This window comes from Camelus dromedarius, chromosome 19 (assembly GCF_036321535.1).
Source record: "Camelus dromedarius isolate mCamDro1 chromosome 19, mCamDro1.pat, whole genome shotgun sequence".
Taxonomy (NCBI): domain Eukaryota; kingdom Metazoa; phylum Chordata; class Mammalia; order Artiodactyla; family Camelidae; genus Camelus; species Camelus dromedarius.
Window position 1 is genome coordinate 35,527,951 of NC_087454.1, and position 27,914 is coordinate 35,555,864.

The 27,914-nt window shown below is 39.5% G+C and overlaps 1 protein-coding gene across 4 annotated transcripts in view; it reads left to right on the plus strand.

Moving 5' to 3' along the window:
* MLIP (muscular LMNA interacting protein) overlaps positions 1-27,914 on the plus strand; it is a 117,287-nt gene that overhangs the window by 75,327 nt on the left and 14,046 nt on the right. For all 4 annotated transcript variants that reach the window (XM_064476596.1, XM_064476593.1, XM_064476594.1 and 1 more), the window contains one exon: positions 13,554-13,760. In XM_064476596.1, the coding sequence (XP_064332666.1) occupies positions 13,554-13,760 (207 nt within the window). The remainder of the gene's footprint in view (positions 1-13,553; positions 13,761-27,914) is intronic.

The window sequence follows — 27,914 nt, forward strand, 5'->3', positions numbered from 1 at the left end:
GAGAGGGAAAATGCATATACTGGCAGTTCGGAAGCCATCCCATATAACATATATTCTAGCAACGGACCTTTGCTTCAGCTCGAACTACCATCTCCTTGGGTCCAGAATCCACAATGGAGGCAGATACAAAAGTCAGCTCACAAGGGGAGATGCTGAGATCTTAAAAAATAAACCGAGTAACAATCATTTTTATCTCAGCATCGCTACTTCGTCAGAACTTCAACAGAAGAGAGCGTACTCAGATTCAGCTCTAGTCACCATTGTGGCCGCTACTACAGAATAAATTGAATAGTTCCAAACTCAGTGGATCTCACCCACCCATGTAATGGGAAATTCTTTAGCCAGACAGCTGGGCCAAATTGAAATAGCTCATAGTCACTAATCTACCTTGTACCGGGGACAGTTCCACATGACGGGAGCTGTTGGATGGGGCTGTTAAATCAATAAATTTCCCACAGCAGCCTCGCGGCCATGAAATATGTTTTCAAAACTCTGTGAGAAAATGTCAGACACCGAAGAGGATGAGACCAGACGGAGGCAAATTCCTGTAGCTTCAGGAGGTACAGCCAGGCAGCCTTCAGAACTGATAATGAACTGAATATTTGCCTGGAGACAGCCTCCGAGTCCAAAAAGCAAAGTTTGAAACCAAACGCCTGATCAAGTAACAGAGACTTATTCATCAACAGTTTTCACATCCAACTGGCAAAGGCCAGGAGACACCACTCAGCATCAGATGAATTTTCCCACAGAGACTCCTCAGAATGAAATGTGAGCTTTTCTGGAATTACCTTTCGATCCATTATTGTATCAACTTGTGGTCCTTTTGAGTTCTTCCGGAATATCCTCACGCTCCATGTACAGATTTCAAACGCTGGTGGTGCACTTTAAAGCATGGTTCTGTTGGTAATTAAAGGCAGAGGTGGAAAATAACGAACCGAATTGATTGGATGAATGGACCCCCAGCAGACAAAGAGGCTGAGAAAAATCCATTCACTGATGAAAATGAAGATACCGAAGAGACAAAAGGGTTTTTGTTTGTCTGACTGCTTGTGAATTTGCAAAATATATTGATCGCTTTCTGGTCATTTAATGATCGAATTAGATACAGGTGATCTTCTGCATTTGCAGGTTCTCCACCTAATCTAAAAAGCGATTGCTAACCTCAGTTGTAGAAAATGTTATATAAAATATTCTCTCATTCTTTATCAATTAATAATTCAACCCATGATATTAGCTACGTCATTTCTCTCTCGAAGCCCTAGAGAAATGTATAAAAAAGATTTTTGGACAGAAGTGAAGGGGGTCACGTTGTTTCATCTGATTTTCCAGGAAATCTTTTTTTTTTAATGAGAAATAACATTTCCAGCATGCGTGCCTCTTAAATTTTATTTTCCTTCTAATTGCTTCACTAGGGAAAAGAACATGTTTTTGTGTGAAAATGACCATTTAGTGAATTTCCTCCACACCGCTGTCATGGAGAACAGGAAGGAGCATGACAGGGGATTTTCTTTGTTGTAGTATTTTTGATCTTTCTTTTCTTCTGAGTTTTCTTAGGCATCTGACTTCCACACCAAACTCTCTGTTTGACATTCAACTTTGACGATTACGTGGGTGACTTTCAGTTTCCTATCTGGTTATTCATGGAGCTGTATGTTTACCGTGACTCTCACCTTTTCTCCCTTACGTCAGCCACGTGTTACTGTTACAGAGCAAACACCTCTGTCAAAAGGTGAAATAGATAACCTGCTGCCTTTTATTCTGGATGGCTTCTTGCTTTGCCACAAACTGCTACTTTTTCAACATTTGTTTCTCAAATCACAATGGCTCACTCGCTTGTAATCATTTATTCATTGGCCAAGTAGGAACAACTTTTTGATACCTCTAAGGAATTTTTTTCTATTGCTCTCTTAATTTATCTAGGTCAGCATTTCCTATGAGTTTAAACAAAAGTAAAAGTTTCTGTAACCAGTAAATTTGAGAAATGTTAAATGAGTTTCACTTTCTTCAGGACTTCTTTTCTCCATCGCAACTCTGCAGATAGCAGACGTAGTTCCGTTATTTTTTTTTTTTTTTCAAATCTGTAATCACAAACTGTTTTCACCCAGGAACTCACTGTAAGAATGAAGATTTAGGTAAACGGGTGTGTGAAAATCAGTATACAAATCTGTGATTATTTTGCATCTTTTAATTAGAACTGGTGGACTTGTGTAGGAAGTTAAGAAAACACGACGTCACTCTCTGATTCATAACTCGGCTGCGTGGATGGTTGACAAAAACAGGATGGGTGCTCCCTGAATGTCAGTGGACTCTGAAGATTTGGGAACCTTTGTAGAGAACCTAGGATTAACTGGCCAGATGGTTTTCTTCTTAAAACTCTTCTATGCCAGCCCAAAAGACTTTTTGTTTTTTTCTTTAGAGCAGTTTTTGTGATAACCATGCAGTTATAGTAGTTAGAAAGGGCTGCCCTATTTTGTGGTCAAACAGCAACCATTGTTATGACTTTACCTTTTTAAAAACTGAATATGCCCAGCAACCAAATAATAAATCCTAAAGTTTTATTTTTGAAAAAAAAAAAAAAGATGGTTCACTCCCTTTTGTTATCAATTTATCTTTCAACATTGCTAACCTTTTATTAAGAAATAGTTTTCAGATGAAAACATTTAACCTTTTTAAGGCTAGAAATGATTAAGTGGCTTCCTCAACAGTTTTAAAGGAAGAGATCAGAAATTTCTTTCAGGGTTACAGTTCTTCTGGAAGAATTAAGATCAGAGATTTGGCTTCTCCAAGCTCTACCAGGTTGTTTTTGTTTATTCAAGTGATGAAATTCTTCTGAGATTTTCTCTTCTTTTTTTTTTCTTCCTTCTTCCCTTCCCTCCTCTCTTCTTTCCTTCCTCTATATGTAATAAGCAATAGACAATTTATCATAAGTAGGTTATGTACTATATGTAATAATTTATCATCAACACAATAAACTTTAAAAAAAAATTTTTTTTTAAATTATCCTATAGAGACAAGATTTGCTTCTCTCTCCAGGATATAATCAGATAGGACCATCTCTTCAAACTTAGGCTTTTATATCCCCCTTTTATCTATTAATAATAATAATAATAATTATTATTATTATTATTGGCTTTAAGCTTCCTCTTGACCTGGTTGTGTATGTACCAAGGAAGACTGGAACTGAACGGTTCCGGTTTTCTGCATTGCTAAGGGACGCTTCTTTTCCTGTCCTCTTCCCATTGCTTTCTGTAGGGTTCAGACTCTTACAGAGATTTTTACTTGCTTTAAAACAAACACACACACAAAGAAGACCTATTGCCACTTCTATCATAATCGATGGAATAACTCTAATAAATCACTTAAGCAACTGAACTCTAATAATCAGTTAAGCCCTGGAGCACCTGTTGTTTAGCAGATACTTGGTGAATATAGAGTGACTGACTCTGCCCCAAGCTGCTGGGAGATGAAGACAACCTGAAGGCTTTCTGCGAATGTGTCCTGTGTTTTGTAACTCATGACGTCCCCAGATATTTAAGAGGGCTGATCATTACCGTATATAGAACCTCTCATGTAAATTATGCTCCCGTTTTTTTAAAATAAGGTTTTGTTGCAATAGAATTTACAATTCTATATCGATTTTCCCTGAAAAGTGTCAAATAACAGAATTTCCAAAGAGAGAGGGTAGCTGTGTTAAAGTAATTTGAAGTCCTATGCAAAGTAGATACTACTCAAAGATTAGACAGTTCCTTGTATTTGTTGGCAAGAAAAGAAAAGATGCATTCTTACGTTTTACTTCAGAGGAGTCTACGTCTCAAACCTTCTGGAACTTCCAGTCAAGGTCAGCCTGTGGCTAGAACTGAGGATGGTGACGACCACACGCCTTTGGCGGAGTTTTGTCTGGTGGTACGTGTACCACGTGGCGTGCCTCTCTCAGGACACTGTCGACTGTGGTCTCCTCCCTTCCCGCCCAAACAGCTTTGATCCCACAGCATCCTTAAGATGATTTGGGGGCTAGTTATCAATACGTACACCGAGGAAATGCAGTCACAGAAAGGGGCTAGTGATTTTCTTTTCTCTAATGAGCAGTGAGAAGTGGAATCCAGGTGGAATGCACTGAGAGGAAGACACAGTAAACACTGGATCTGTTTTTTGTCTATAAATGCTAAGATCGATGTGTTTGGAACACATGTTAACAATCTCTAAACATTGGAGAGATTGTTAAATATTTTTTAAAAACATTTAATTGAAGTGTAGTTGGTTTACATTGTTAGTTTCAGGTGTATAGCAAAGTGATTCAATTACACATCTACGTACATATATATTTTTTCTTTTCAGATTCTTTTCTATTATATGTTATTAAAGAAATTGAATATAGTTCCCTGTGCTCTACAGTAGGTCCTTATTTTATATATAGTAATGTGTAAATTGGGGGCTGGAGAATAATAGACACACATTACTAGATTATTAAATATTTTAAAGCATGGATGAGATTAGACAGACTTTGCATCATGACACATAAGCCTGAAGCTGAGTTATGTGAAGAGAATTGGGAACCTTCTCTTCCTCACTCTGTTCCAAGATAAAATAACTTTAAGTTTGTAATTTTGGCAGAGAAAACAATAAATCCAAATGAGAAGAGCAACCAAGAGAGCAGCCATGGCGGAGAATGAAGCAGAGAGTTAAAACTACTAAATAGACTGTGTTTCTTTTTTTTAAATTCCATTAATGAAACCAAAGACAGCTTGAAAAGTCCAGCCTATGGAAGCTGAAATCAGGCTAATGAAGCAGATGATTTTAAATAAATATACAGGAAAAAAAGAAAACAGGATTTAAAATGTATTTTTCTTTATCTCAAAGGCTGCGTGAAAGGAACAATCTGCAGTAAATTTGTAAATTCAGATTTGGCGAGTCCTTAGAGTTGGGAGAGCTGGTCAGTTTTTAGAGTTCTTCAAAATAATGTTCTCATCTGCAAATAAAGACATCTAAGTGACATTTAATCTGCTGCAGCCCAGCCATCCAAATCCCAGTGTGTCTTATGGACTTTTAGATGTTTAATGTATATATATTTTTACCTGACTTTTCCTTGAAAATAGAAAATGCGTTTGGTGAGAAACAGCTTCGCAGGAGCTGATTGTCACTCATTTTTGTCCAGTAGAGCTGAGAGGCTTAGCATATTTGACCTGCTCTAAGAAAAGCAAGTATATATGATTTTTATCTCATTGGGTAAGTTCAGAAAAATAGAAGTGTTTTTCTCCATCTGTGGCTAACTGGTTTTCAGGAAGTTTCAGGCCCTCATGAATTGCGTTTTGTAGAAGGACTGGCCCTTATTCAGAGGGCAGGCCGGTTTCACCTCCCCATTCCAGAAACCACATTCAGGCCGGAGCTAAGGTCCCTCATTCGTTTGATGTATAACTGAACCCAGAGGGGAATTAAGACAGCCTGGCTCTGCAGAGAGAGCTCTGAAGTTCGTGTTCTGGTTGTCACGGCGTGGTTACCCAGTACGCAGTGCATTTGTGAGATCTGAACCTCATCACTGAAATCAGGGGACTGGACTAGACCAGTGCTTCTCAACTGGCATGACTTTGCCCCGGACGTCGTCCATTGTCATGACTGGGGAGGGAGTGCCAGCTGGTGGATAGAAGTCGAGGATGTTGACAAACGCCCTACGGTGTCCAGGACAGTCCCCCACAAGGGCTTACCCTGCTCCAGCAGTCACTTTTCTGCTTCCTACGAAGGAGAGAAACGTCGTGATAGAATGCAATGGAATGAACACGGGCTCCGTGTGATCTTGGGAGGATCAGTCAACTCTCTGAACTGCAGTTTCATCCTAGAAAGATGGGGCTACCAATCTCATTTCTAATTTTCTTTCGTGATGACATGAAATAGTCTCCGTGAAAGGGCTCTGGACGCTTTAAAGGGGGTGGAAATTTTAAATGTTTATTGTTGTTAACCTTTTCTTTTAGAATCACTCTTAATTTTGGAAGAAAGGAGTTGACTTCCTACTAAAGGATCACCAAAGGCATTCTCCTCTTTCTGCCCACGTTTATGAGAAATCAGAGAAGGCTTTTTTCTGTGTTACTGTCTAACAACATCTTTAACTTAAATTGAGCCTTCCCTCCCCCCCGCCCTGCCCCAAACACACCCAGGTTAGCAATGCAGGATGAGAAACTATATGTAAAGAGAAACATAAAACTCAGCATTTTAATGCTCTAGTGCCCACTGTAATTGATTATAAAATATTTTTTCTTTCTTTTGTCTTGAGCGGGTCTCCATCAAATATCTTTACACTTCCCTAATGTTATCTGCTCTGTGAAACTTGCCCTCAGCCAGCCACAAACTTTAAGCACTAAATAATCCAAATGCTGTCTTCAAAATTATGCTTGAATCATTGAAAATCTTTTTATAGGGAATTTGAAATAGCTAAGCATATGCTACCTTTTTCACATTTCACATGTTCACATTTTTTGGTTCAAATCAAGACGTGAAATAGATGTGTTGCTTTAAGTATGTCTGTTTTTAAAATGCATATGGATTCTTCAAAATTAGAGCAGATCAACAAGAAGTTATGCCATATGTTCAAAATTAAGGGACCTAATTTATCTTGGTTTGGTCTTAGTGAAATGTGGATCATTGGAATCTCTTCTTAGTAATTTAGAGTTTCTGTGATAATATGGGTAAAATGTTGGTAAATCTTTGGCTGGAGGAGGAGTCACTCCTCAAGAAATACATTGTAGCTCTTCTTGACTTTCTGAGCTGAGTGTTGTTTTAAATTCAAGCTGTAGCAGAAATGCTATAGTTCTGATTGTAAATTGTTTTAAGCTCAGGCAAGATTTAAAAAAAAATGCAAGTAAGTGCTGCATTTAAAATTAAGTGTTGTTGTACCAAAGAGGTGGGAGGAAGGAGGGAGGAAGAAGTTAAAAGCTCCAGTAATTTCACCCCCTGGTGCTTTGAGTCCCCAAAGGCACAGAGGACTGTGGTGTGGCGAGGGGGCAGTGGGATACTGGGGGAGTGGATTTTCACCCTTCCCTGCCAGACCTCAGGAAAGGAGGGAACTTTAAAAAGCCGAGATGGACCAGAAGAGCCTCAGATGTGCAGGCTTTCATGAAAAGAGCTCATACGCCTTCCAATGCCCTTTGGTGCTGCAAAGGAAACAGCTCTTGTAGCTACACAATTTGACTTGATGGCAGACGAGAAAGTGGGCTTTTCCTACGGTGGTAAATGCATCTGATAAGGTTATAGCATTACTTTCTGGATGTCTCTGTCCATATTTAATTCTGTAGGCTCTCTAAGCTCTCTTAACCAGCAAAGCTAGGTTAATTTATTCACTGAATATCTGCCTGGTACACTTCCTCTAATGGACAAGAGATTATTTGCTTTAAAACTTCGTATGTTCTTGAAATTTTGCACATCTGATACCCTCCTCAACGCAAATAATCAATTTCTTTTTGAAAGACCAAGCTACTACCTCCAGCTGACTCTATTTTGCAAAATTTATTCCAAACATTTTTATATTGAAAAAGATAGTTCTCAAGTAAGTGAAAAGCACTGTGAAGCATTTTATCAGAATTAACTACGCTACCTGTCTCATTGGTGGAAACACGTACAAGATGATTTTATGATTTCGGTTCTTTCCTCAAAAACTAGAACCTTACAAGATTCATCTTTTGAATGCCAAAGCATGGTAAATGGTGTTCATTTTCAGGAATCATTTAGAATAGTCAGCTCCAGAGAACTATGTGCCAGCCTCGAGATAATGCATTGAAGGTAGGTAGGGTGCAAGACATGATAAAAATGTTATTAAGGTTTTTTTTTTTAACCTAAAACAGGGATCACAGATAATGACCCGTGGGCCAGATCTGGTCCATTCCTTGCTTCTGTAAAGTTTTATTGGCCACAGCCATGCCCATTCATTTGTGTACTGTCTGAAGTTGCTTTCACACTATCGTAGCAGGAGTCATTGGATAGGATATATATATAGTTTACAAAGCCTACAAAATACAGTAAAAGTTGACCAACTCCTGACCTAAAGGAATAAGAAAAATTTTAAGCTTTGCTGATGTACATGGCTTTACATTGGTCTCTTCTGTAGCTCTGAACGCCAGGCAGTTACAACTCATGGAAATTCTAAGTGAGATTTCCTGGGCGAGGGTCGGGATCTCCAACCTGGCGCACTGGACAGTCAGTTCCTGAAGCCTTTGCACCTTGCTGCAGTTCGTGTGCCCAAGCTGGGAGTGTGATTTATCATTTCAACTCTTTTAACTATAGTAATTCTCATAAAGTAAGCAAATAACTTTATTTTAAAGAACTCCTGCAAAATAATCTAGATTGAATATGCCAGGACTCATATAGGCATAAACAACAAAAAATTCTGGGATGAAAATAACACCTATGACTAGGATAAGCTTGTTATCAGCCATAAATATAAGTTGTAAATGCTGCTAACTTCCTGGAATTTGACAAGAAGTAGCCAATTTTTTGAAATTATTAAATTTATTTGATATAAGACTTTATATCTACTTTCATTATTAATATATACCTAGCCCTAAGCTTTTGTTTTTGCTGTGAGTTTTAGCTAATAATTGTATTATGGCATCATAATTAGCAAGGAATTTACAAAGTAGGTATCCAGGACTTGAAGATGCTGTGCGATTGTCAGCAATATTTAAAGACCAGGGGTTCTCAGTATTATGATGTTTAAAGTTTCACTCCAGCAAATGATAGAAGTCTTTCCTGAGAAATCTTAATAAAGGAAGCAATTTAAAACCCGATTTAACTGGGATGCACGTGTTCTTTCTGCTACGGTAAACACCATAATATAATACACAGGAGACAATAGAATGCTGAATTGAAATTCATTCCTTTGTATCCAATACCATTAAAAAATGCATAGACAATACCTCTGAAGATTTGAAAAAATGAAGGAGCAAATTACATTATATTGGAGTTTTATGGTGCAGCTGGATCAAAGGGTAAATTTGACAATATTCTCGGTTTATGGCATTTATATTTTATGAAATATGTGAAAGTGACTCTTTTTGAGTCACTTTATGTAGGAGAAATAAGTCAGAGAATTTATTTCTCTAAAATTAGTGACTTCTTTAATAAAATCACTGTTCTGTGGGAAAACTGTGAGGGTAAAATCAACAATGCAGGATACATAAAGAAGATCGTGTTATGAGGCTGCAGTTATGTCAACATCCATAAATAAGCCATGATGAAAAAGAAGATGTAAACACACACACACCACACACACACACACACACACACACACACACACACACGTATATATAACGTATATGTACGTAAGATTATGTATATTTGTATATATAGAGAGAAAGATTCCCGTATAGAAGAATAGGAATTTAGAGATATGGTAATAAAGATATTTACATTATTTACAATAATGGGATGGACAAGAACCAAGAAAGTCTTCTGGCTCATTCAAAGTTTCTCAAGTTATTTCCTTGTGGCAAAGTGTTTTAACAGGTTCTCATGGCATTATGAATACTTGTATTGAATAGAATAAGCATGAAGTTAGCAGGGCATCACATCTGATCATCCTGATATTGTCCTAAAGCCAAAAAGGAGGAACAAAACAACAGTTAGGTGAGGACCAGAGGGATGCCCAGGGGCAACCCAGGGAAAATGATACTCGTTTTCAGGAATTTCTACTTGAAAATAACAGTTAATGAAATGATCATCTATTCTCGTGTATCGAATATAGGTCAAATAGCCCTTGGAAGAAAATTTAGCGTTTTAAATATGCTTAATGAATCAGTAAGAGAATAAAAATAAATTGATTAAATATTCAATTTGGAAAATTCAAGAACAATCAGATTTCCTGTGCATAAGGAAAGCAAAAAAAAGGAATTTCTAAGAACTGGAAAAAGGTAACTGGAAAACAGAAAATCTGTAGAAATCATACATAAAAAATGTTTTTGAAAAAAAATGTCTAGAAGAGTAAAGTGTGGTAACACTATTACAGTGTAACAATACTTTACAAATTCTGAAGGAAATTATTTTGCAACGTGGAATTCTAAATCCAAAAAATTAAGTGTAAGGGCAGAACACAGTTTTCAACATGTAAGGTATTAAAAATTTGCTCCCCAAAATCTATTTTCCCAGAAAGTTCTTTTAGGGCCCAGAGAATATGAAAGGAACCATCGGGAAACAAACAAACAAACAATCAAAAAACATGGGATACTGGAAACAGGAAATCAAACACAAGAGAAAGGCACAGAAAATTCCCAGGATGATGGTAAAAAGAATCACAGGGTCACAACGTATACAAGCATCGAAGACAACCAGCTCAGATTGGAAAAATGTCGCAAGTGGCACCCGTGTTGAGGCTGTCACCACCGAGGATGCTTTAAGCTTTGTTCAGTACTGTCCACAGACTGTGCTCAACGGTGCCTGCCCAAGATTCTTCACCCTTTGGCCTGTCCAAACGCTGATAAAATTCTGCTCTCCCCTGCCGCCCAGCTGCCTGGAATAGCTGACACCATCTGCCCCTACAGAAGTGTTCAGGTTTGACCGACCTCTGAGCGATGGAGGTTGGCCAGTGGGAGCTTAGCAGCATAGAACACAAAGCCACACACACTTTACTATCATACCCATATATTTTACCCTTGATGATTGGTTTGACCTTGACCCTGCCAGATTGCTCCATATTAGGAAATCTCTGGTTCCTGACATCCTCACAGTGGGTTCTGGTACCCTTCAGGAAAAGCTGAAGCCAAACTGTAAACCGGAGACTGTTCACCTCTCACTTCCTTGGCATCGTCAACTATCAACAATGCTGCCTTTTCCTTTAAAAAAAATTTTTGTTTTAATTTAGAGAATACTTGATTAGTTTCTATAATCAAACCCATGTGGATAAGACCTTACATATTTAATACAGTGCATTACCCCTGTACAAATGGAAAAAAAATTATGTTTAACATTTCCAGAGCAAGGTGGCTGTTAAATTTCTGTACAATGCCAACCCAACACAGTACAAGCTGGGACACTTTTTCCAAAGCTGACACAGAGCTGCCTTTTCCTTGCACAGCTTGTCTTTGTGCTTGCTACTCCATTTTCATATTAATCACTTTCCACACTGATTAAGAAATGTAAAGAGTTGTTGATAAATCATGAACTCATTGATTGAGGAATAAAACGCAATTAGAATATATTTTAATCTAAAAGCCATCGTTAGCGGGCCACTACTACAAGCATTCCATTAAAATTGCACACTAACGTGACTGTTATCTAATGATAATAATATTAGAGACACTAGCCAATGGAATTAGTCGAAAGAAAGAAATAAAAGTATAAACAACTGGCAAAGAAGAGGTGAATCGATGACTGTGTTAGGTGATGTCACTGAATGATTAATTACAATCAGTGAGGGAACTCAGTCATGTGTCTCGCAGGGAATCCATAGCTTTCATGTACTGATATAGAAATGTTCCAAAACTGTTGTCAAATGGAAAAAGAAACTGAAAGAAATAAGATGCAGAATACTGTATATAGAATGCTGTCTTTTTAATAAGTGTGTACTCGTGTGTGTGAAATCAGAATGCATATTTGTATTTGCCTGGTATGTAAAACAAACTCTTGAGGCACAAATAAGAAACTAATAAAAATAAAACACATTTAGTCACATTTTCAAGGTACAGAGGGTTAAAAACCCTCATTTCTACAAACTTAAAAACCCTAGAATTATAATTTTCTAACCTGCTTAAAATTTTCCAAGAGTTTTTTTAAAGTAAGTTTTGCAGTAAGTTTTTAAAGTGAGTTTGAACCCATCGTAGGGACATCTTCTGATACAGCAAACATGTTCAGCATACATTTTAGAAAACCAGTCAGCGGCTTAAAAATACATGGCTTTGGCAAAAAATCAGTTCAGCTTACATGAAAAAAATTATTAATGGTACCATTTTAAAAGTATACCTGTTTAGCTGAATGTCACTTTGAGCAGTGTATATTATTTTATAATAAATTTGCATTTCATGCAAAGCCAAGCATATTTATTCACTACTAATGGAACAGAGCAATAACTGAATAATAGAATGCTTTCCTTTTTATTGTATTTTTTATTGAGGTGTAGTCAATGTACAATGTGTTAATTTCTGGTGTACAGCATAGTGATTCAGTTGTACATGTACACATATATATTTATTTTCATCTTCTTTTTCATTATAGGCTATTAAAAGTTATTGGATATAGTTCCCGATGCTACATAGTAGGACCTTGTTGTTTATCTATTTTATATACAGTAGTAGTATCTGCAAATCCTGAGCTCCCAATTTATCCCTCCTCAGCCAGCTTTCCCCCCTGATAACCATAAGCTTGTTTTCTATGTCTGTGAGTCTCTCTCTTATTTTGTAAATAAGCTCATTTGTGTCCTTTCTTTAGAGTCCACATATGAGTGATATCATATGGTATTTTTCTTTCTCTGTCTGACTTACGTCACTTACAGTGACGATCTCCAGGTCCATCCACGTTTCTGCCAAAGGCATTATTTTATAGGTTGCATTCTTGGCCTCATAGAAAATAACATATTCCTTTGAAAATTCAATCATCCCTGCATTAAGCATATACTGTATTAGGCATTGTGCTTGATGCTGAGGTCACAAAGGTGAACGAAAAACAGGTTTCATTTGATGAGGTCTATGCCCAAAGGAGTTTTACTGTAGGCTAATCACTGTCAATTTATTATCTTATATTAAAAAGTTTAGGACTATAAGAGGTACTTACACATCTGCAAAAAAGGTAGCCCTTTTCTTTCACGATATATATGTACATACTGTTTTTGTTTGTTTGTTTGTTTTGTTTTGTTTTGTTTGCGAGTTTTCTTTGTAGGCTTGGATTTCCCTACTGGTTTCCTTGTTCCTTTAGGGAATTCACAGCCTCGCCTGGCAGCTCCTTCTTCTGCAAAGACTTCCACATCCATCCCCTTCCCAAGGGAGGGAAAGAGCCTCTCTAATCAAGCCCTCATTACTTCTCCCCTCTACAGTGGAACTCACCTCTTGGCTCTCCAGTTTCTCTCCAAAGTAACACACTGCCTGGAATGGATGCCTTGGTTCGTTCTAGAATCTAGACTCACCCGTGCCTGATCTCTTTTCCAGGCTCAGCCCGACAGAGCAGGTCCCTGCACCGTGAATTAAACCCCAAGTTGATAAATGCTATGATGCCCTCCCACTTCTCCCCTAAGTTCTTCCAGACCAAATCACAAACACCTTTAAATTAATTCCCACTGTTACCACCTCTTCAATGAAGATTTTTCTAATCCCATCTTGCCCCTTTGAGATGAGCTCTCTCCTTTCTTAAACATACCTGGCCCCACTGGGGGACACTGCAGGGACCTTTTTAGTTCTGCAGAAGGGGCTGGAGGTGGGCGAGCCACAGGAATTATTGGAAGAAGTGGACAATGTGCTGTGAAAGCAAAAGTCTGCTTTTCTTTCTGCTAGTAAGAGATCCTGACACAACGTCTCTCATATGGAGACTTAATGCCAAGTGAGCGTGACTTTTGTCCACTAACATGCTCTCTATGCCTTTCTTCCTCCCAGGATGCACCAGTCCCTCCCAAGCCTGTTTCTCTCCATCCTTTATATCAGACTAGACTCCATCCTCCCGCTAAGTCCCTGCTGCATCCACAGACCCTCCCACACACTGACTGTCTTACTCCTGGACCCTTCAGTCACGTGTCCTCCTTCTCCCTGAGTGATGGACAGGAGAATTCTCACACCCCGTTTAGTCACAACGTGTACAATAAGGTGAGAAATGTCCTGCATGGTGAACCTTCTTCACGCTTTACTTTTACAACTTAAATGCAGAGGAAACAAAAATTCAGATATTTAATCTATTAAGAATATTAAAAGGGGGAGGGTGTAGCTCAGTGGCAGAGCAGGTGCTTAGCATGCACGTAGTCCTGGGTTCAATCCCCAGTACCTCCACTAAACAAATAAATAAACCAGATTACCACCCCCGTCCCCCCAAAAAAAACTCAACAAATAAAAGAATATTAAATATTTGTGTGAAGGCATATGTCCTTATAAAAAGATAATAATTAACCTTGGGAAAGGATTAAATATTTATTTTTCTTTTCAAAGTTGATTTTCATTCCTCGTTGTTTCATATTCTAATCCCAAGGTGGGAACCCCAAGAAATATTTCAAAATCTTACAAGAATGCCATTGTTAATTTATCTTCTCGGCTTCTAGTTCAGCATTTCTTAAAAAAGTTCTTACAATTATGATGCCTTGATGAGGGAGCATTTATAATTGCAGTCAGTGGGGATATATATTTTAAAAAGCACAAATATCTATAGCTGGCTTTGGAATGTAATCATAAATATTCTATTAGAAGCGAGCTGTCAGTGTAAGCACCTTTTGCTTTGCTGAGCATCACCATAAGGACAGCCTGGCTAGCTCAGACTCTCAGACCTGGATACTTTTCTTTAAAAATTGACTAGTGAAAGTCAACCTGCAATTAAATCTTTTTTTTTTAATTCAGAATCTTGTTTTAAAACCTTTATTTTGCAAATTCTCTATATTTAATGAAATACACCTCTATATTTGGAAATCATTCAAGGACATAAGTTTCAGAATGTAATTGAACCATATTCCTTGGAACCTAAAACAGTTTTTTTTTTGGAAAAAATGTTCATAAACACAATCTAAACACAAGCAATCATCTAAAAAGTGAACACAAGTATATGAGGAAAAATTTGCTTTTTATATTTAGTAGCATTTATCATGATTGAATGATCAACCCTGAATTAAATTTTTAGACTATTCACTTTCTGGAAACAAAATGTTTTTAGGCGAAGTTCAGGATGACATTTTTATGATCTTTGACTGCTTCATACTCTTGGTCTAGAAAAAAGAAGTATTTCAGAGAGAGTACAGTATTTTAAAATGATTTTATGTTACTTGAAATTCTCCCTATTTTAATACTTGCCAACATTTATGAAATCTGTTTAGCTATTAAATAGTTAATAATTCTGATAACAGCATGACCATTTTTTTATAACTGTCATCTATGATAGACAATTATCTATGATAGGATTAGAATTGTGTTTTCTAGATATCCATTGATTTAAATATCTCTTCTTTTGACATTTTTGTGGTGTTTCCTAGAGGCGTTCAGCAAAGGTAGAGTTGGTATTTTATCCATGTTTTAGCCTTTGCTTGGTCGGGCTGTGAAGAACGATATATCAAAGTCCTTTGAGGCTGGACAACTATTTTCAGTCTACATAAGCTTCATAACAGATTTTGTCTTTCAGTGTCTGAGATTTATTGATACTGAATATAGAAACAGTCACATCTGAAATCATAATAATAATGGTGATGATAATAACAATGTAGTTAGACAGCACTTCCTGATGGAAGATTCAGTTGCTGAGTACTTTATTTTAATTGTTTCTATAAAAATGTGTGAATTCCTCAATTTGGTATCTATGTGTGCAAACCCTGTGTTGTAAATATTCAGCATCTCAAGTTATCAAGATTTTTTTTTTTTTAACTTGAAATAGCTTCTTGTCTGGAACCGTAAAACATACTCTGTCATTTAAATACACTTCTCCCCGAGACCCTGACGTCCTCCCCAGGCCTGACTTTGCAGTTTTACCTGCTGGGCTCATCCACAAACCCAAATCTTCCCACCCCTCCCCCGGAGAGCCGCACTGAGCTTGATCTTATGTGACTATCTCTGAGGCTCCCTTCTCTGCTGGGGCCGTAGAAGACATGGGCAGGTTTCACTGCTCTGTTGCATCTGTAGTGTGTGCTCCTTTCTTGTCAGCTTTCGTCAGGTTCGGCGTGTCCTAAATCCTTACACTAACCCCTGCTCTCTTTCACTTTCAGGACAGGGCTCTGTCATCTGATGTCCTGTCATGTAGGACGGTGCTCAGGCACTTTGCCTTTTACCTGGGGATGAACCTCTCTCTTCCCGTCTCGTGAAGGGAGTCTTTACTCTGACTTCCTTGTTTAACACTTATAACTAACATAGCCCAGTGGATGAGAGCATGGCGTCTTTAGGCAAACCCTGTCTGAGTTCATTTCTTGACCTCACTTCTTCCAGATGGTGATAGTGGCTAAGTCATATAATATAGGCTGCAAATGCCTCCATTTATTCCCCTTTAAAATGAGGATGATAACAGTACCCTCCTTGGTAGAATATGATGAGATTAAGATGTGCTAATATGTGTAAAGCACTTAGGACGGTGCCTGGAACATGACAAGAACCAGGGAAGAGTTAGCTCTTGTTATTAATCAGCCTTCCTCAGTCTTCGTCATCATCACTCTCTTCCATCATCATGTGGTCTCTTTCCTTCGGACCCCTCCTCTTTGTATGCAGAAACTTCAGATCACAAAACAAAATGACGACTTCCCTACATTTCCCTTGAAGATGCTGCAAACCTAGTCATTTCCAAACTTTCTCTCAAAGTGACCAGTAGCCATTATCTCCATCCCCCTCTATAAACTCACTCTTTTTTCTTTTTTAAAAAATATATTTTCATTGAAGTATAGTCAGTTTACAATGTTGTGTCAATTTCTGGTGCACAGCACAGTACTTCAGTCATATAGGAACACACATATATTCATTTTCATATTCTTTTTCACCGTAAGTTACTACAAGATATTGAATATAGTTCCCCATGCTCTACAGTAGCAACTTTTTTATAAACTCACTCTTTAACCCATTCTCAAAATCATTTTGTCTTTCACCTCAACCACACTACAGAAATTTCCCTCTTAGGGATAAACTGCTTGGCAACAAACTCAGCTGAGTTTCCTCAGTCCTCTGTCTCTTTTATCCTTGGAGCAACTGATACAGTTGATCATCCATTCTTTTTTTTTTTTTTTTCAATTGAAGTACAGTTGATTTACAATGTGTTAATTTCTGGTGTACAGCGAAGTGATTCAGTTGTATATTTACACACACACACATTCATGTTCGTATTCTTTTTCATTATAGGCCATTACAAGGCTTTGAATATTGTTCCCTGTGCTGTACAGTAGGTCTCTGTGGTTTATCTGTTTCATATGTAGTACTGTGTATCTGCAAATCGCAAATCTCTGTCCTTACTCTGCCCTCGGGATAATATGTGCATTTCAACTCCCTGGCTGTTCCTTCTTTGCTGCCCTGGTGGACACTTCATCCTCCTCTACCTCCTCTCTCCAACTGCCTCACATCAGAGATCCGCCCGCTCACAGGCTCTGTGATGATCTCTGTGGTACTGATAACCCTCAGATCCACATCTCCAATTCTGCGTCGCCTCTGAGAGCCTGTTTTATCCCTTCAGCGGCTTGCTTGTCAGTTCCCCTAGGATGTCAGGTTGTCACCTCAAGCTCATCACTCACGTCGCCTCAAACCACTTCTGTTCTGGCTTCCTGACTTCTGTCATTAATGCCCTGATGCTCAGTCCCCAGACTCCAAACTTGGTTCCTCCGTTAGCGCTTTTTCTGCTCTGTCCTTAAAGCTAGTCATTCAGTAAGTTGAATGGATTCTTCTTTTGTTATGCCTGTCATGTTGTTATCTCTTACTCTTCTTTTCTATTATTCCACTTTACTGAACCTAATCTACTTAATTTCCCCCCCGGCGTGCCTTGGGAATTTCTCACTGTTCAGTCTGCTCCTGCGTTCATCCTCTCCATATAAAACACCTTCCTGCTTTTCACCTGGCTTAGGCACACCATCCTCATCCCTAGCCAAATTATCTCTCCTCCTCCGGGAGGTGTCTCCATGCATCAACATTCAAAGGGATATTTTTCTCCTTTCAGCGTCTAGAACCCTTGTCTGTGCCAGGGTATCTCATGCATGTTAAGGGTTATCTCATATTTACATGCTGTGATTTTTCTGGGGTCCGCCTAGGGCATGACATGCTTACTGTGGCATTTTTCACATCACAGGTACAGTGATAAATACGTGCTAATGATGAGCAAAGCCTCACATGCCCTGACTTGTTCCCAGGGAGCACAAGATGCTTGAATATTTCTGATTATTTCCATTTTTAGCAGAAACTAAATCTGAGTCACTGTCTGGATTTATGAGTACGTTCAGTAGAATTTCAGTCAATTGAGGATCTCCGGGTTTTGAGGGCTGCCTCCAATTTCCAGCCAGTTTGCAGAGCCCCTCACCATAGAAGCACGAGTGGGGGCAGGAGTCCCGATCTTCCCCTACTATGTGTGGATGCTGGTGTCCACTGGGAGGTCCTCCATCCTGTCCGGTACATGATCACCAGTCATATGATACGTTGCTGCATCCTTCTTCACTCACCTGCCCGGCATGCCCTCCCGGCTCCGGGTCAGCTGCTCCTGAGCCTCTGTGATGCGTGGGAAAACACTGTTACCTGTACGCCAGGGGCAGATACTCGCTAAGACTGTCTCAGAACCATCAGCTCAGAGACATACTCTTCTCCACTCTTCTGTGCCTGCACCCTTGGCCACAGGGAGCTCCGGAGAGTCCATGTTTGTGTATTTGCCTACAATTTATTTGTAAGCCCCAAGTGGATACTGGTTGCATTTTTGTGGTTAATTGTGGACAGGTGAGGAGCAGCGGAGAACTTGAGTGGCCTGTGCACGTGTTCCCAGCTAAGAGAACATGGGGATGTTTTTCTTTTTTGTTTTTGTATTTTTCCCCCAGTTCTCACGTTATAAGCGATGCTTCTTTCCATGGACTGTCTGGTACCGCAGGTTTTGAACTGTTGTGCTTTTGGTTGGTGATGTCGCTGTTTTAAATGACCCCTGAGTATGGTGCTGAAGTGCTGAGTGGTGTTCCAAATGCAGGAATGCGGCGATGGGTTTTAGGGAGAAAATCTACATTTGGGATAAGCCTCCTTCAGGTATGAGATTATGCTATTGGCTGTGAGTTCAGTGTTGATGAATCAATACTATGTATTAAATCAGGTGTCTTTAAACAGAAACACACATAAAACAAGGGTATGTCTGATTGGTTGATGAAAATGTAGTTAAAGAGACTTGCAGGAATCCAATCCTGTATTTCTTCTTGGAGGAATGGTTCAGGATTTGCTAATGTCACGTTGGCAGTGACCTTATGGAGCAGAACGACTGTGGATCATGATCTTTGATTGTGTCTTTGTTTGGATTTCCCTGAGACGAAGATTCATATGTGAGTAATTAATTTGGGAGGTGGTTTCAGGAAACACCTGTTAAGGGAATAGAGGCTGAGACAAGGGTGTAAGTGGCCACTGTGGGTTTGAGTCTCCTGGAGGAATTCTGGGCGCCTATGTAAGGTGGACAACTCAGAGTCAGGCAGTCTGCGGTGGGGGACGGGATCCTTGCTGGTCCTAACTTGAGGGGTGTATGGTGGGGGGAGGACAGTATGAATTCCCAGAAAGAGACTTCAGGCAAAGAGAAGCAGGGACAAGCATTTTGAAGTTTAGAGGTTGGAATTAAAATGTCACGACCTCAGATGACATTGGCAGGTCAATAATTTATAAAATTCATATTCACAGATATCACGTGTATGATCTAAATGTGAAGTCCAGGGTCCTGCCAACCCAAATTTTGGCTGTTGCAACACAAAATAATTCTCTTTATTTTGGTTACATTATGCTCCTGGCTGTGTAGATCTGCTGAAACCGTAAAGAGTACAGAGGAATTTGTGTCAGGGCTGTGGTGTGACTGTCTAAAAATCGTGTTTCATCCAGAGTCACTTTGCCATTTTTTCCTCGATCTTGCAACACATTTTAAAATGTTTCTTTTCATGGGGGGAGGGTACAGCTCAGTGGCAGAGTGCATGCTTTGCATGCACGAGGTCCTGGGTTCCATCCCCAGCACCTCCATTAAAAAATAAATTAAAAAAATTAAACCTAATTATCTCCCCCCTGCAAAAAAAAAAAAAAAAAAAAAAAAAAAACAAAAAACCTAAAAAAACCAAAAATTTTAAACATAAAAATGTTTCCTTCAGAGCTAATAAAGTACCATCTACAACACATCTTTTATGTCTAAGTTGAGATCTAGGGCTTTCCACCCTCTGTTTTTGAGAATTCCGTTTGTTTGTTTGTTTGTTTGTTTATTTTTTGGAACTGGGTTTGTTTAGAAAGACGCCTCTTCCCAGCCACGGCTAGTGCACCACCTTGCGGTGGGGTCTCAGCTATTTTCTCGACCCTCAGATGAGGAAACCTACATGCATATAACGTGCATACGTGGAACGTTGATTGACCTCCCAAGTGTCTATTCTTTCCCCCATCCTCTGCCTCGTTTATTCTGTCTTCCCCCCTCCCAATCTCTGAGGTTCCGCCGTCTTTTAAGTCAACTCCGAATTCCAACTCTTTTCACCCGCTTTCACCTCCAGCCTTGGCACTTAGCTTTGGGCACTTTTTCCTCTTTTTCATTTCCTGAGTACATTTCTTTCCGAATGTCGAGCACAGCCAGAAGCTATGTAGACAGGAAGTTCTTTCTTATCCTTGTCTGCCCCGAGTCTCTACTCTGCCCACCTGGACCAGCAACAAACAAGAAAACCCAGGGCAGCCGATGACTAGAACCGGGAGGAGACAGCGCTAAGCCTTCATGGTCAGATGGCTTTTCTGATCCGCTGGCAGGAGAAAGACTGGGGTTTCCCACTCTGGAAGGCTCTGTTTACAGTGAAAGCGTGAGAGGTTTTACAAGGAAGAATAGGATCTTAATAGACAGAGAGACAGCTTTGAAACCCTGGGAGAAATTTCCCATTCTCAGCGTGTCTTCTCTTTCAGTTACCAAAAATGATGTGATCTGGGGGCCAAGTTTGTGACTAGACAGCCATTTCATTTCACTTTCAGTTTTATAGAAACCCTGGAGCCTTGAGCCTTGTTTGTGACGTCCCATTTTATTTCCAGTCTTCTTCTGTGGATGGCAGAGTCACTACGGCTGGTTTCTTCACGTACGTGCTCTCCCGTTGGTCCCCCTGCCACGACATCCCCTGGTGTATTTCCTAGGCGAGGGCTGGTTCTGGCTCTTCCCAGATCTTACAGTTGGTGTATTTCAGTGTTTATCCCTGGAATAGCTTCTTGAAAAATCCCTTCCACTCTAGCAGGAAGGCATTAGTTATTCATCTCCCTGCCCAGAACCCTCGCCGCCCTGACCCCTCCTGCTCCCACTCCCAGTGCAGACCCCCAAGCTGGTATCCCTATTGCTAGAGGCCAGGGCAAGATTTTAAAGGCTCTCACAGAGAGAGGAAAACATACACTCCTATGTAGAATAACCTTGTGTCTTCATTTTGCCCAGACATTTTTTTTAAAAAGTATACCATTACAGGGGGGGAGGGTATAGCTCAAATGGTAGAGCGCATGCTTAACATGCATGAGGTCTTGTGTTCAATCCCCAGTACCTCCTTTAAAAGTAAATAAACCTAATTACTACCCCACTACTGCCAAAATAAAATACTTAAATAATACGATAATAAATAAATAAAATATTTAAAAAGTGGGGGTGAGTTTATAGCTCAAGTGGTAGAGTGCGTGCTTAGCACGCACAAGGTCCTGGGTTCCATCCCCAGTGCCTCCTCTGAAAACAAATAAATAAATAAGTCTAATTGCCTCCCCCAACACACACAAAAAGTATACCATCACGTTTTTCTATCTGAAAGAATTTTATTTTAAAAAAGTCTTTTTGAAAAGAAATACTTAACAGATCTATTAATGTAACAAACCGCTCATGTAACAAACTCTTGTTACCAGGATCAGCTGATACATGGAAGTAAAACTTATGTCTTCCACCTAACTTACCCAGTTTTATAAATTTGTAGCATGCTACCTGTTATTTGTAGATTTCTGGTGCTGAAGTAAAGGAACAATCTATCAATGTGACCAGTAGGACATCACTCTCATCGAAAATTGCCTTTTTCCTTTTACTATGATCGATTTTTTCCTTCAATGCTTCCAAATTTATTCACATATCCTTCCTTTCATTCTGACTTTTCACTTCACTTTCCCTCTTCCCGTAGGTAACTATACTGAAGGTTTTTTTGGTGGGGGGGGAGTGATAGTATATTTTCTTTCAAAATTTGCATAATTATTTTGTGTGTTACAATTTAATTTGCATAAGCTATTGTGTGACATGCCTTGCTCTTTGTCTGTGGGTTTCTTTATTCTCTGTAACAGGAGGGTATTGGGCTTGGTTCCCAAACCCTTACTCTGGGATATAAACTGGGCTGATTGCATCGGAATTACCTGGAGATCTTAGAAAAATGCAGATTAATGAGACTCACTTGAAACTAAACTCAGAACTGCCACTGGACTGAGGGATCTTAAAGTTTGTACCCCACTGAAAATTCTGTGCTCCCTCTGTGATAGCAAACTTTTCCTTTTTTGCTGTTTAAATTCTGTAATGATCCAGCAAGAAAATGAATTTCAGTAAGAAAAATAACTCTACAAAGAAAAACTTTGTACTGACATATTTATAAGTGCTTGATTATAATTGATTTTTTTTCTACTAAACCCCTAGTAAGTAAAAGGAAAAAAAAAAAACTGTTAAATGGTATATTTATTAACTGAGGTCACAGGATTTTTTTTTAAACTAGAGAAAGTTATAAAATGTATGGTTGAGTTCTTAATCAAAATTGTCCCCATGGCTTATAACATTTACCACTGGGCTGAGTGTTTAAACATCCAGCATTCTTGGACTTACCGAATCAGAGGGTACTTATTTTACTCCCAGTGCACTACTTCAATTATTAAAAGTCATTTCTCTTTGAAAAAATACCACAGCTGACAACACAGACTTTCTTATGATTTACTTTATAAGAAATTAAAGTGCCTTTTTCGTCAAAAGAGATTTTGAAATATAGCAATCCTTTATATTAGAATTATGTTTTTGCTAAGCAGGGTGAAGCATCTTACTTGAAACGTATTTTATCTTTACAATATGCCAACGGACTATTTACTGATCCGTTTTTATTAGGCTCTTTTCCAAGCAGCTGCTTTTGAGATGGTAGAGTAAGAATAAAAAAGGAAATATAGCTTGCCTGCGATGAAAAAGTGAGAGTTCCGTGAGCAAGATGAAGGTGTTCACCCTCCAATTCCATCCATTATTTGTCTTCTCTCCGTAGAGGATCACTCTGCTTAGAATAAGCCAAGGTTGAGACATCTATTAGAAAAGGGCGGAATCTACGTAGAAAATGTAGGTAGGTTCTCACAATAGAATGAGAAATACACAGTTTCAAAAACAGGAGGAGGAAGACAACAGGTGTAATAGACAACCGACTCTTTGGGTGAGTGGGGTCTTGTTATCTTTTATTTTCACATCATGGAGCATTAGGGGGTTGGCTCACTGACTTTGGAACCTGTGTTGAGGTCTCATGGCTGTATGGGGCCATGTGAATGAGGCAGGAAGACAGAAGAAGAAAGGAAAGAAACTGTTCTATCCAGGATGGGTCAGAGGGACAAGGTCTTTCCATAAACTGGCTTCAGCCTGCTTCCTACTTCATGGCCATCTATTCTTTAAAACTTTTGGATATTTCAACCTATACATTTTGACGTTTCTCATTCATTTCTTTCTCCCCATTTTTTCTCTCCTACTTCTTAATTTTCAAATTTCATCCATTCGTAAATTTTTTTATTTTTACCATTATTGAGAATATCTTAACTGGTATAATCATTGCATGGCTACTCGGAGAATTGACTCTCGTAATCTACAGAAATTCAATAAATGAATTAAAATATTAATATGAAAGGCGTTATTTCTAACATGGGTTAAGTTTTTTAGTAGTTCCTCTGAAATGAGATTTCTCATCTGAGGTGTCTTTTGATATTTTAACAGAAATCAGTCCACAGACGTTAAAGCAGATTGTGACTTAGCTGGAGAAGGGAAAAATCTAAAGTAATTTTAAACCTTTAAATTCACCGGGAGAGGGCTCTGGAGCATAAATCGCAAGGTTATCCACCCTTGAGGCAAAGGAGCTGACCTTGGATACCCTCCATCAGTCATGATGGGCTGTGGACCTCGGCGCGGGGCGAGGGTCAAGGAGCTCTGCGTTAGGGGACACTCTGCTCAGTGGAAGGCAATGGTCTGTGAAAGGAGGTGGCTGTGGGCTCTGAAGTATAATAAAATCCCTGATGGAGGTGTTCATCTTTGCAAATGGAGTTTTTAAAATACACGTATTTTGCTTACCTTCGAACCTCCTTTTAATGCTATCCCTTTTCTTAAATGTCTTTTACATGAGGTTGATCCATATGAAATCGCATTATTCAACTGTTGTCGACTTAGAAAAACATCAGTTTTCTCAGTTTCATAGAATTCAACCTAGTTACCACATTGCTTGAGTTTATTTGGGTACCTTCCCGCAATAAAAGCCATACCCAGCAGGTGGCGTTTACACGTAGTTAAGGAGTCTCTTATTTTGAAGCTTCAGGGCAAAATTTTCCCGTGTGGCCTCATCTGGCCTAATGCTTGACCACCGTTTCATCTCTTTCACTAAAAATATGACCACAAAATTGTTTCAGATGGTTACATTTGTTGGAATTTATCCATGAGTGACTGATGACAAATGCACCTCGGACACTTCATGAACGGCCACCAAAGAATGGTCCCCATTTGCCCTCTGAGAAGCCATATATGCTACATGTCCTGTGAATCAAATAGAAACCTCTTTTGCAGAAGAAAGATATGACAGTGGGATTGGACCCTTCCTCAGGCTGTTTAAAAATATTTATTTGGCTCCCACTGGGAGCAGAGATACTTCCTTGGTGCTTGAGATATTCAAGTGAAATGTAACATCACTCCTGGCCCTTATAGTAGCACAGGCCAACCATTGGAAAAATCTTACACGTTTGAGGCTGTATTGTTAGGAATTCACGTGTATGATGCTCATATCTTCTTGTTCAGTGATTTTTTTTTTTTTTTACCAGTACATAATTCCATTTTAAAGATAGTAAGACTGCTCTCCCAGTTTTATTTTGCCTCATTTTGGAGAGAGAAATCTTTTCCTCCTTTTTTCTTTTCAACTTGTGTATGTCTTCTTGTTTGCGTGTATCTCTTACTGAGCATAAATTCTCCCGTTTTGATTTTTTATTTTATTATGAGAGACTTCTCTTCATGTGTAAGATGATCTCATTCTAGGGTGTTAATTCTACCATCTTATTTTATGTTTTCCATTACTGTATTTGTTTTAATCTCTTTAATCTCTTCTTTCCAGCTTTCCATCTGAGAGATATGGTTATAATTTGTTAGTTTAGAATTTCTTCATCCTACTTTGTTGGTATGATTGCCCTTAGTTTAGGGCCCACAGTTCATTTTTATGTACCTCTGTCAATATCAATGTCTTCTCTCAGTAAAACAAATTCATTTGGCCCCTTCCATGGTCTCTCATCATGCTGATGTTGTTCAATTCTAGAGTTTTGTTTTTGGCATGTTATGGCTATAATTTCTTCCTTTCTTTTCTGTATTTTTTTGCGTGTCTTTTTTATGGCAATGATACACTTACTCAGGGTGTTTTATTACCTTACCTTCCTCTATTTCTTGCTGCATCCTTCTGTGTTTATTTATCTTCTTATTCAAGTCTTCGATCCAAGAAAGTTTTAAGGTGGGTCTTTATTTGGGAAATATTTTGAGGCCTTGTGTGACTGAGAATATATTCTGTGCTTTCCCATATTTATAGGACATTTTAACAGTTTACTAAATTCTAAGGGATAAAAATCTTAGACAAATTTGGTAATGTGATAAGGATTTTTACCCTAATTTCCAAAAGATCTCAGTCTTTGGAATGGCTGAAAGCTACTAATATAACATAACTAAATAGAGAGTTTGTCTGTGGGCTTCTTAGCAATCAGTAAATACCCAACCTATTGTAAGGTTTCAAGTTTTGCTACAGAACTACCATGGTGTTAGGATGTGGTTCTAGCCGGGACATAGCAGGGAGTCAAAGAGGACGGGTTCTCCATTCTGGAGACCTTAGGTTACAACAAGGCTCCAGAAAGCAAGGCTGACAGAATCCCTTAGGCGTGTTCTAAAACCCGGTTGCAGTGCCTGACAGATCTGTGTAGTTGGGGCAGGGAACGTGGATGTCCTGAAAGTTCAAAGGTGTATAACAGACATGGTAGAGTGTTAGGTGGTGCTTACATCATTCCTGGAATGTGGTTTGAAATTATGCAGGGGGAGATGTTGGGGATGGAGAAAGAGGGCCCAGCTCCAGGGAGGTGGGGCTGGCAGGTACCAGATCGGAGGCACCTTCCATTTCACGTGTCGGCTTACGGTCCTCCGCTCACATGCCTACCCACCATTCACGCATCCTCTCCCTCTTCAGCCTCCCTCTGCATACTCTCAAAGATGCCCCTGGGGGAGCAGTGTTAGGAGAGAGCAGGGTGGGGTCTGGTCGAGGGCCTCTGGAAGTGGGGGTATGACTGACCCCATAGCAGTCATGACTGCTCCTCCTCTTCAGAAACACTTCTGGATTTTTGTGATACGCGGGTTGAAGCCTCTTGACGCACTCCTGGGTTCTGCCAGAGGCTTCCTGCGACTGGGGGTAACTCGGTACAAATTAGGAACAGCGGGGGTGGGACTAAGGCTGGGCAGGTGTCCAAGCTTGAACTGGTCACCATACAACAGTTCAATAAATGGAGAAAACGTTGTTGGGGCAAGGAGTAGTGACTTTATTCTGAAAGCCAGAAGACTGAGAAGATGGTGGACCAGTGTCCCAGAGAACCATCTTGCCTGAGTTAGAATTCAGGTTTCTTTTATACTAAAAGGGGAGGGAGTAAAGTCAAGCATTTCCTGCTTCCGGTTAGCTTCTGGAGGGAATGTGTTAATTTCTTCCTTCCTGCTGCCAGTCCCGGGTGGGCCTGGTCAGGATGTTTCCCGTGAGCTAAACAAAGGTATTTTAGCTTAAATGCTCATTACCTGGGAGGCAGGGCTCCCAGAGATGGGCCATTATGTGTAATTTAAGCTTATAGGCAACATCCCTTTAGTGATAAACAAGCCATAGAATGCAAAGGTTAAAATAAAAGAAACAGATCTAATATAGAGTCAGATTTGTTTCCCCCAATCATAATATGTCACATTGGAATAAACGGCTAATGCCCCATATATTCTGTCGAAGAGAAAGGACAGGGCGAGAAGACTCCACCAACATCATCTGTTGTGCAGAAGGAGACATTTGGTTTCTGATGGTGCTGGAGTTAGTCTGACACTGAAAACAGTTGAAAATGATGTTTCATTTCAATTGCTGTAGCGCTGAGCAGCTAATCATGCCCTTAAAGGGGAGAGGAAAAAAAGAGAGCAACCAATATGCTTCCTTGTCAATTCCAATTTCAGTTTCCGGAATTTATTTTCAGTCCTAAAATGTTGTTAGAATGGAGATTTTGCTCCATTTCCATTCCAGCCCGGGAGCTGTGCAGTGAAGAAAGCGAATGATCTGCCTGATCCCCTCGGGGAGTGGTTTTCTGGTTGAGAAGGAAGCAACTCTAGGTGAAAAATGTGAGTCAACACTGGGACGTGGTATTTGTTTTCAAAAACAGGCTGATTGCGCAGATGGCAAAAATTCCATCCTCCTGCCCTTTTGAAGGTGGTCTTTGGGGGAGGAGGGGATTCTAACATGTCCTGAGTCTGGGCCTCCTGGGATGGAAGAGGAAAGGTCAGGAGTGAAAAATAGTATAATTGGGGAATTTTCAGCCATATCTCAAGAGATCTGTTGCAAAGATCAAAGCAGAACATTCTTGTTCTCTTACTGGTGTTAGACTTACTGGTACTTCGACACCAGTATGACGATATTAATGATCGGCACTTAGCAGCGAGTTTTCTGCGGGTTTACCAAACAACTCACATGAACTGGATTCCAGCTGAACATGTGCGAAGACTCAGGGAACACACAGAAGGATGCTGTGAATCTGTGTCTGTGAAAGTTCACACAAGGAGCCATTGGCACCCGTTGGAACTGCCATGAAGGATCCCAGGTGAGAGTCTACGGAGAAGGCATCCCCCTGCGTGTCCCTTCCTCC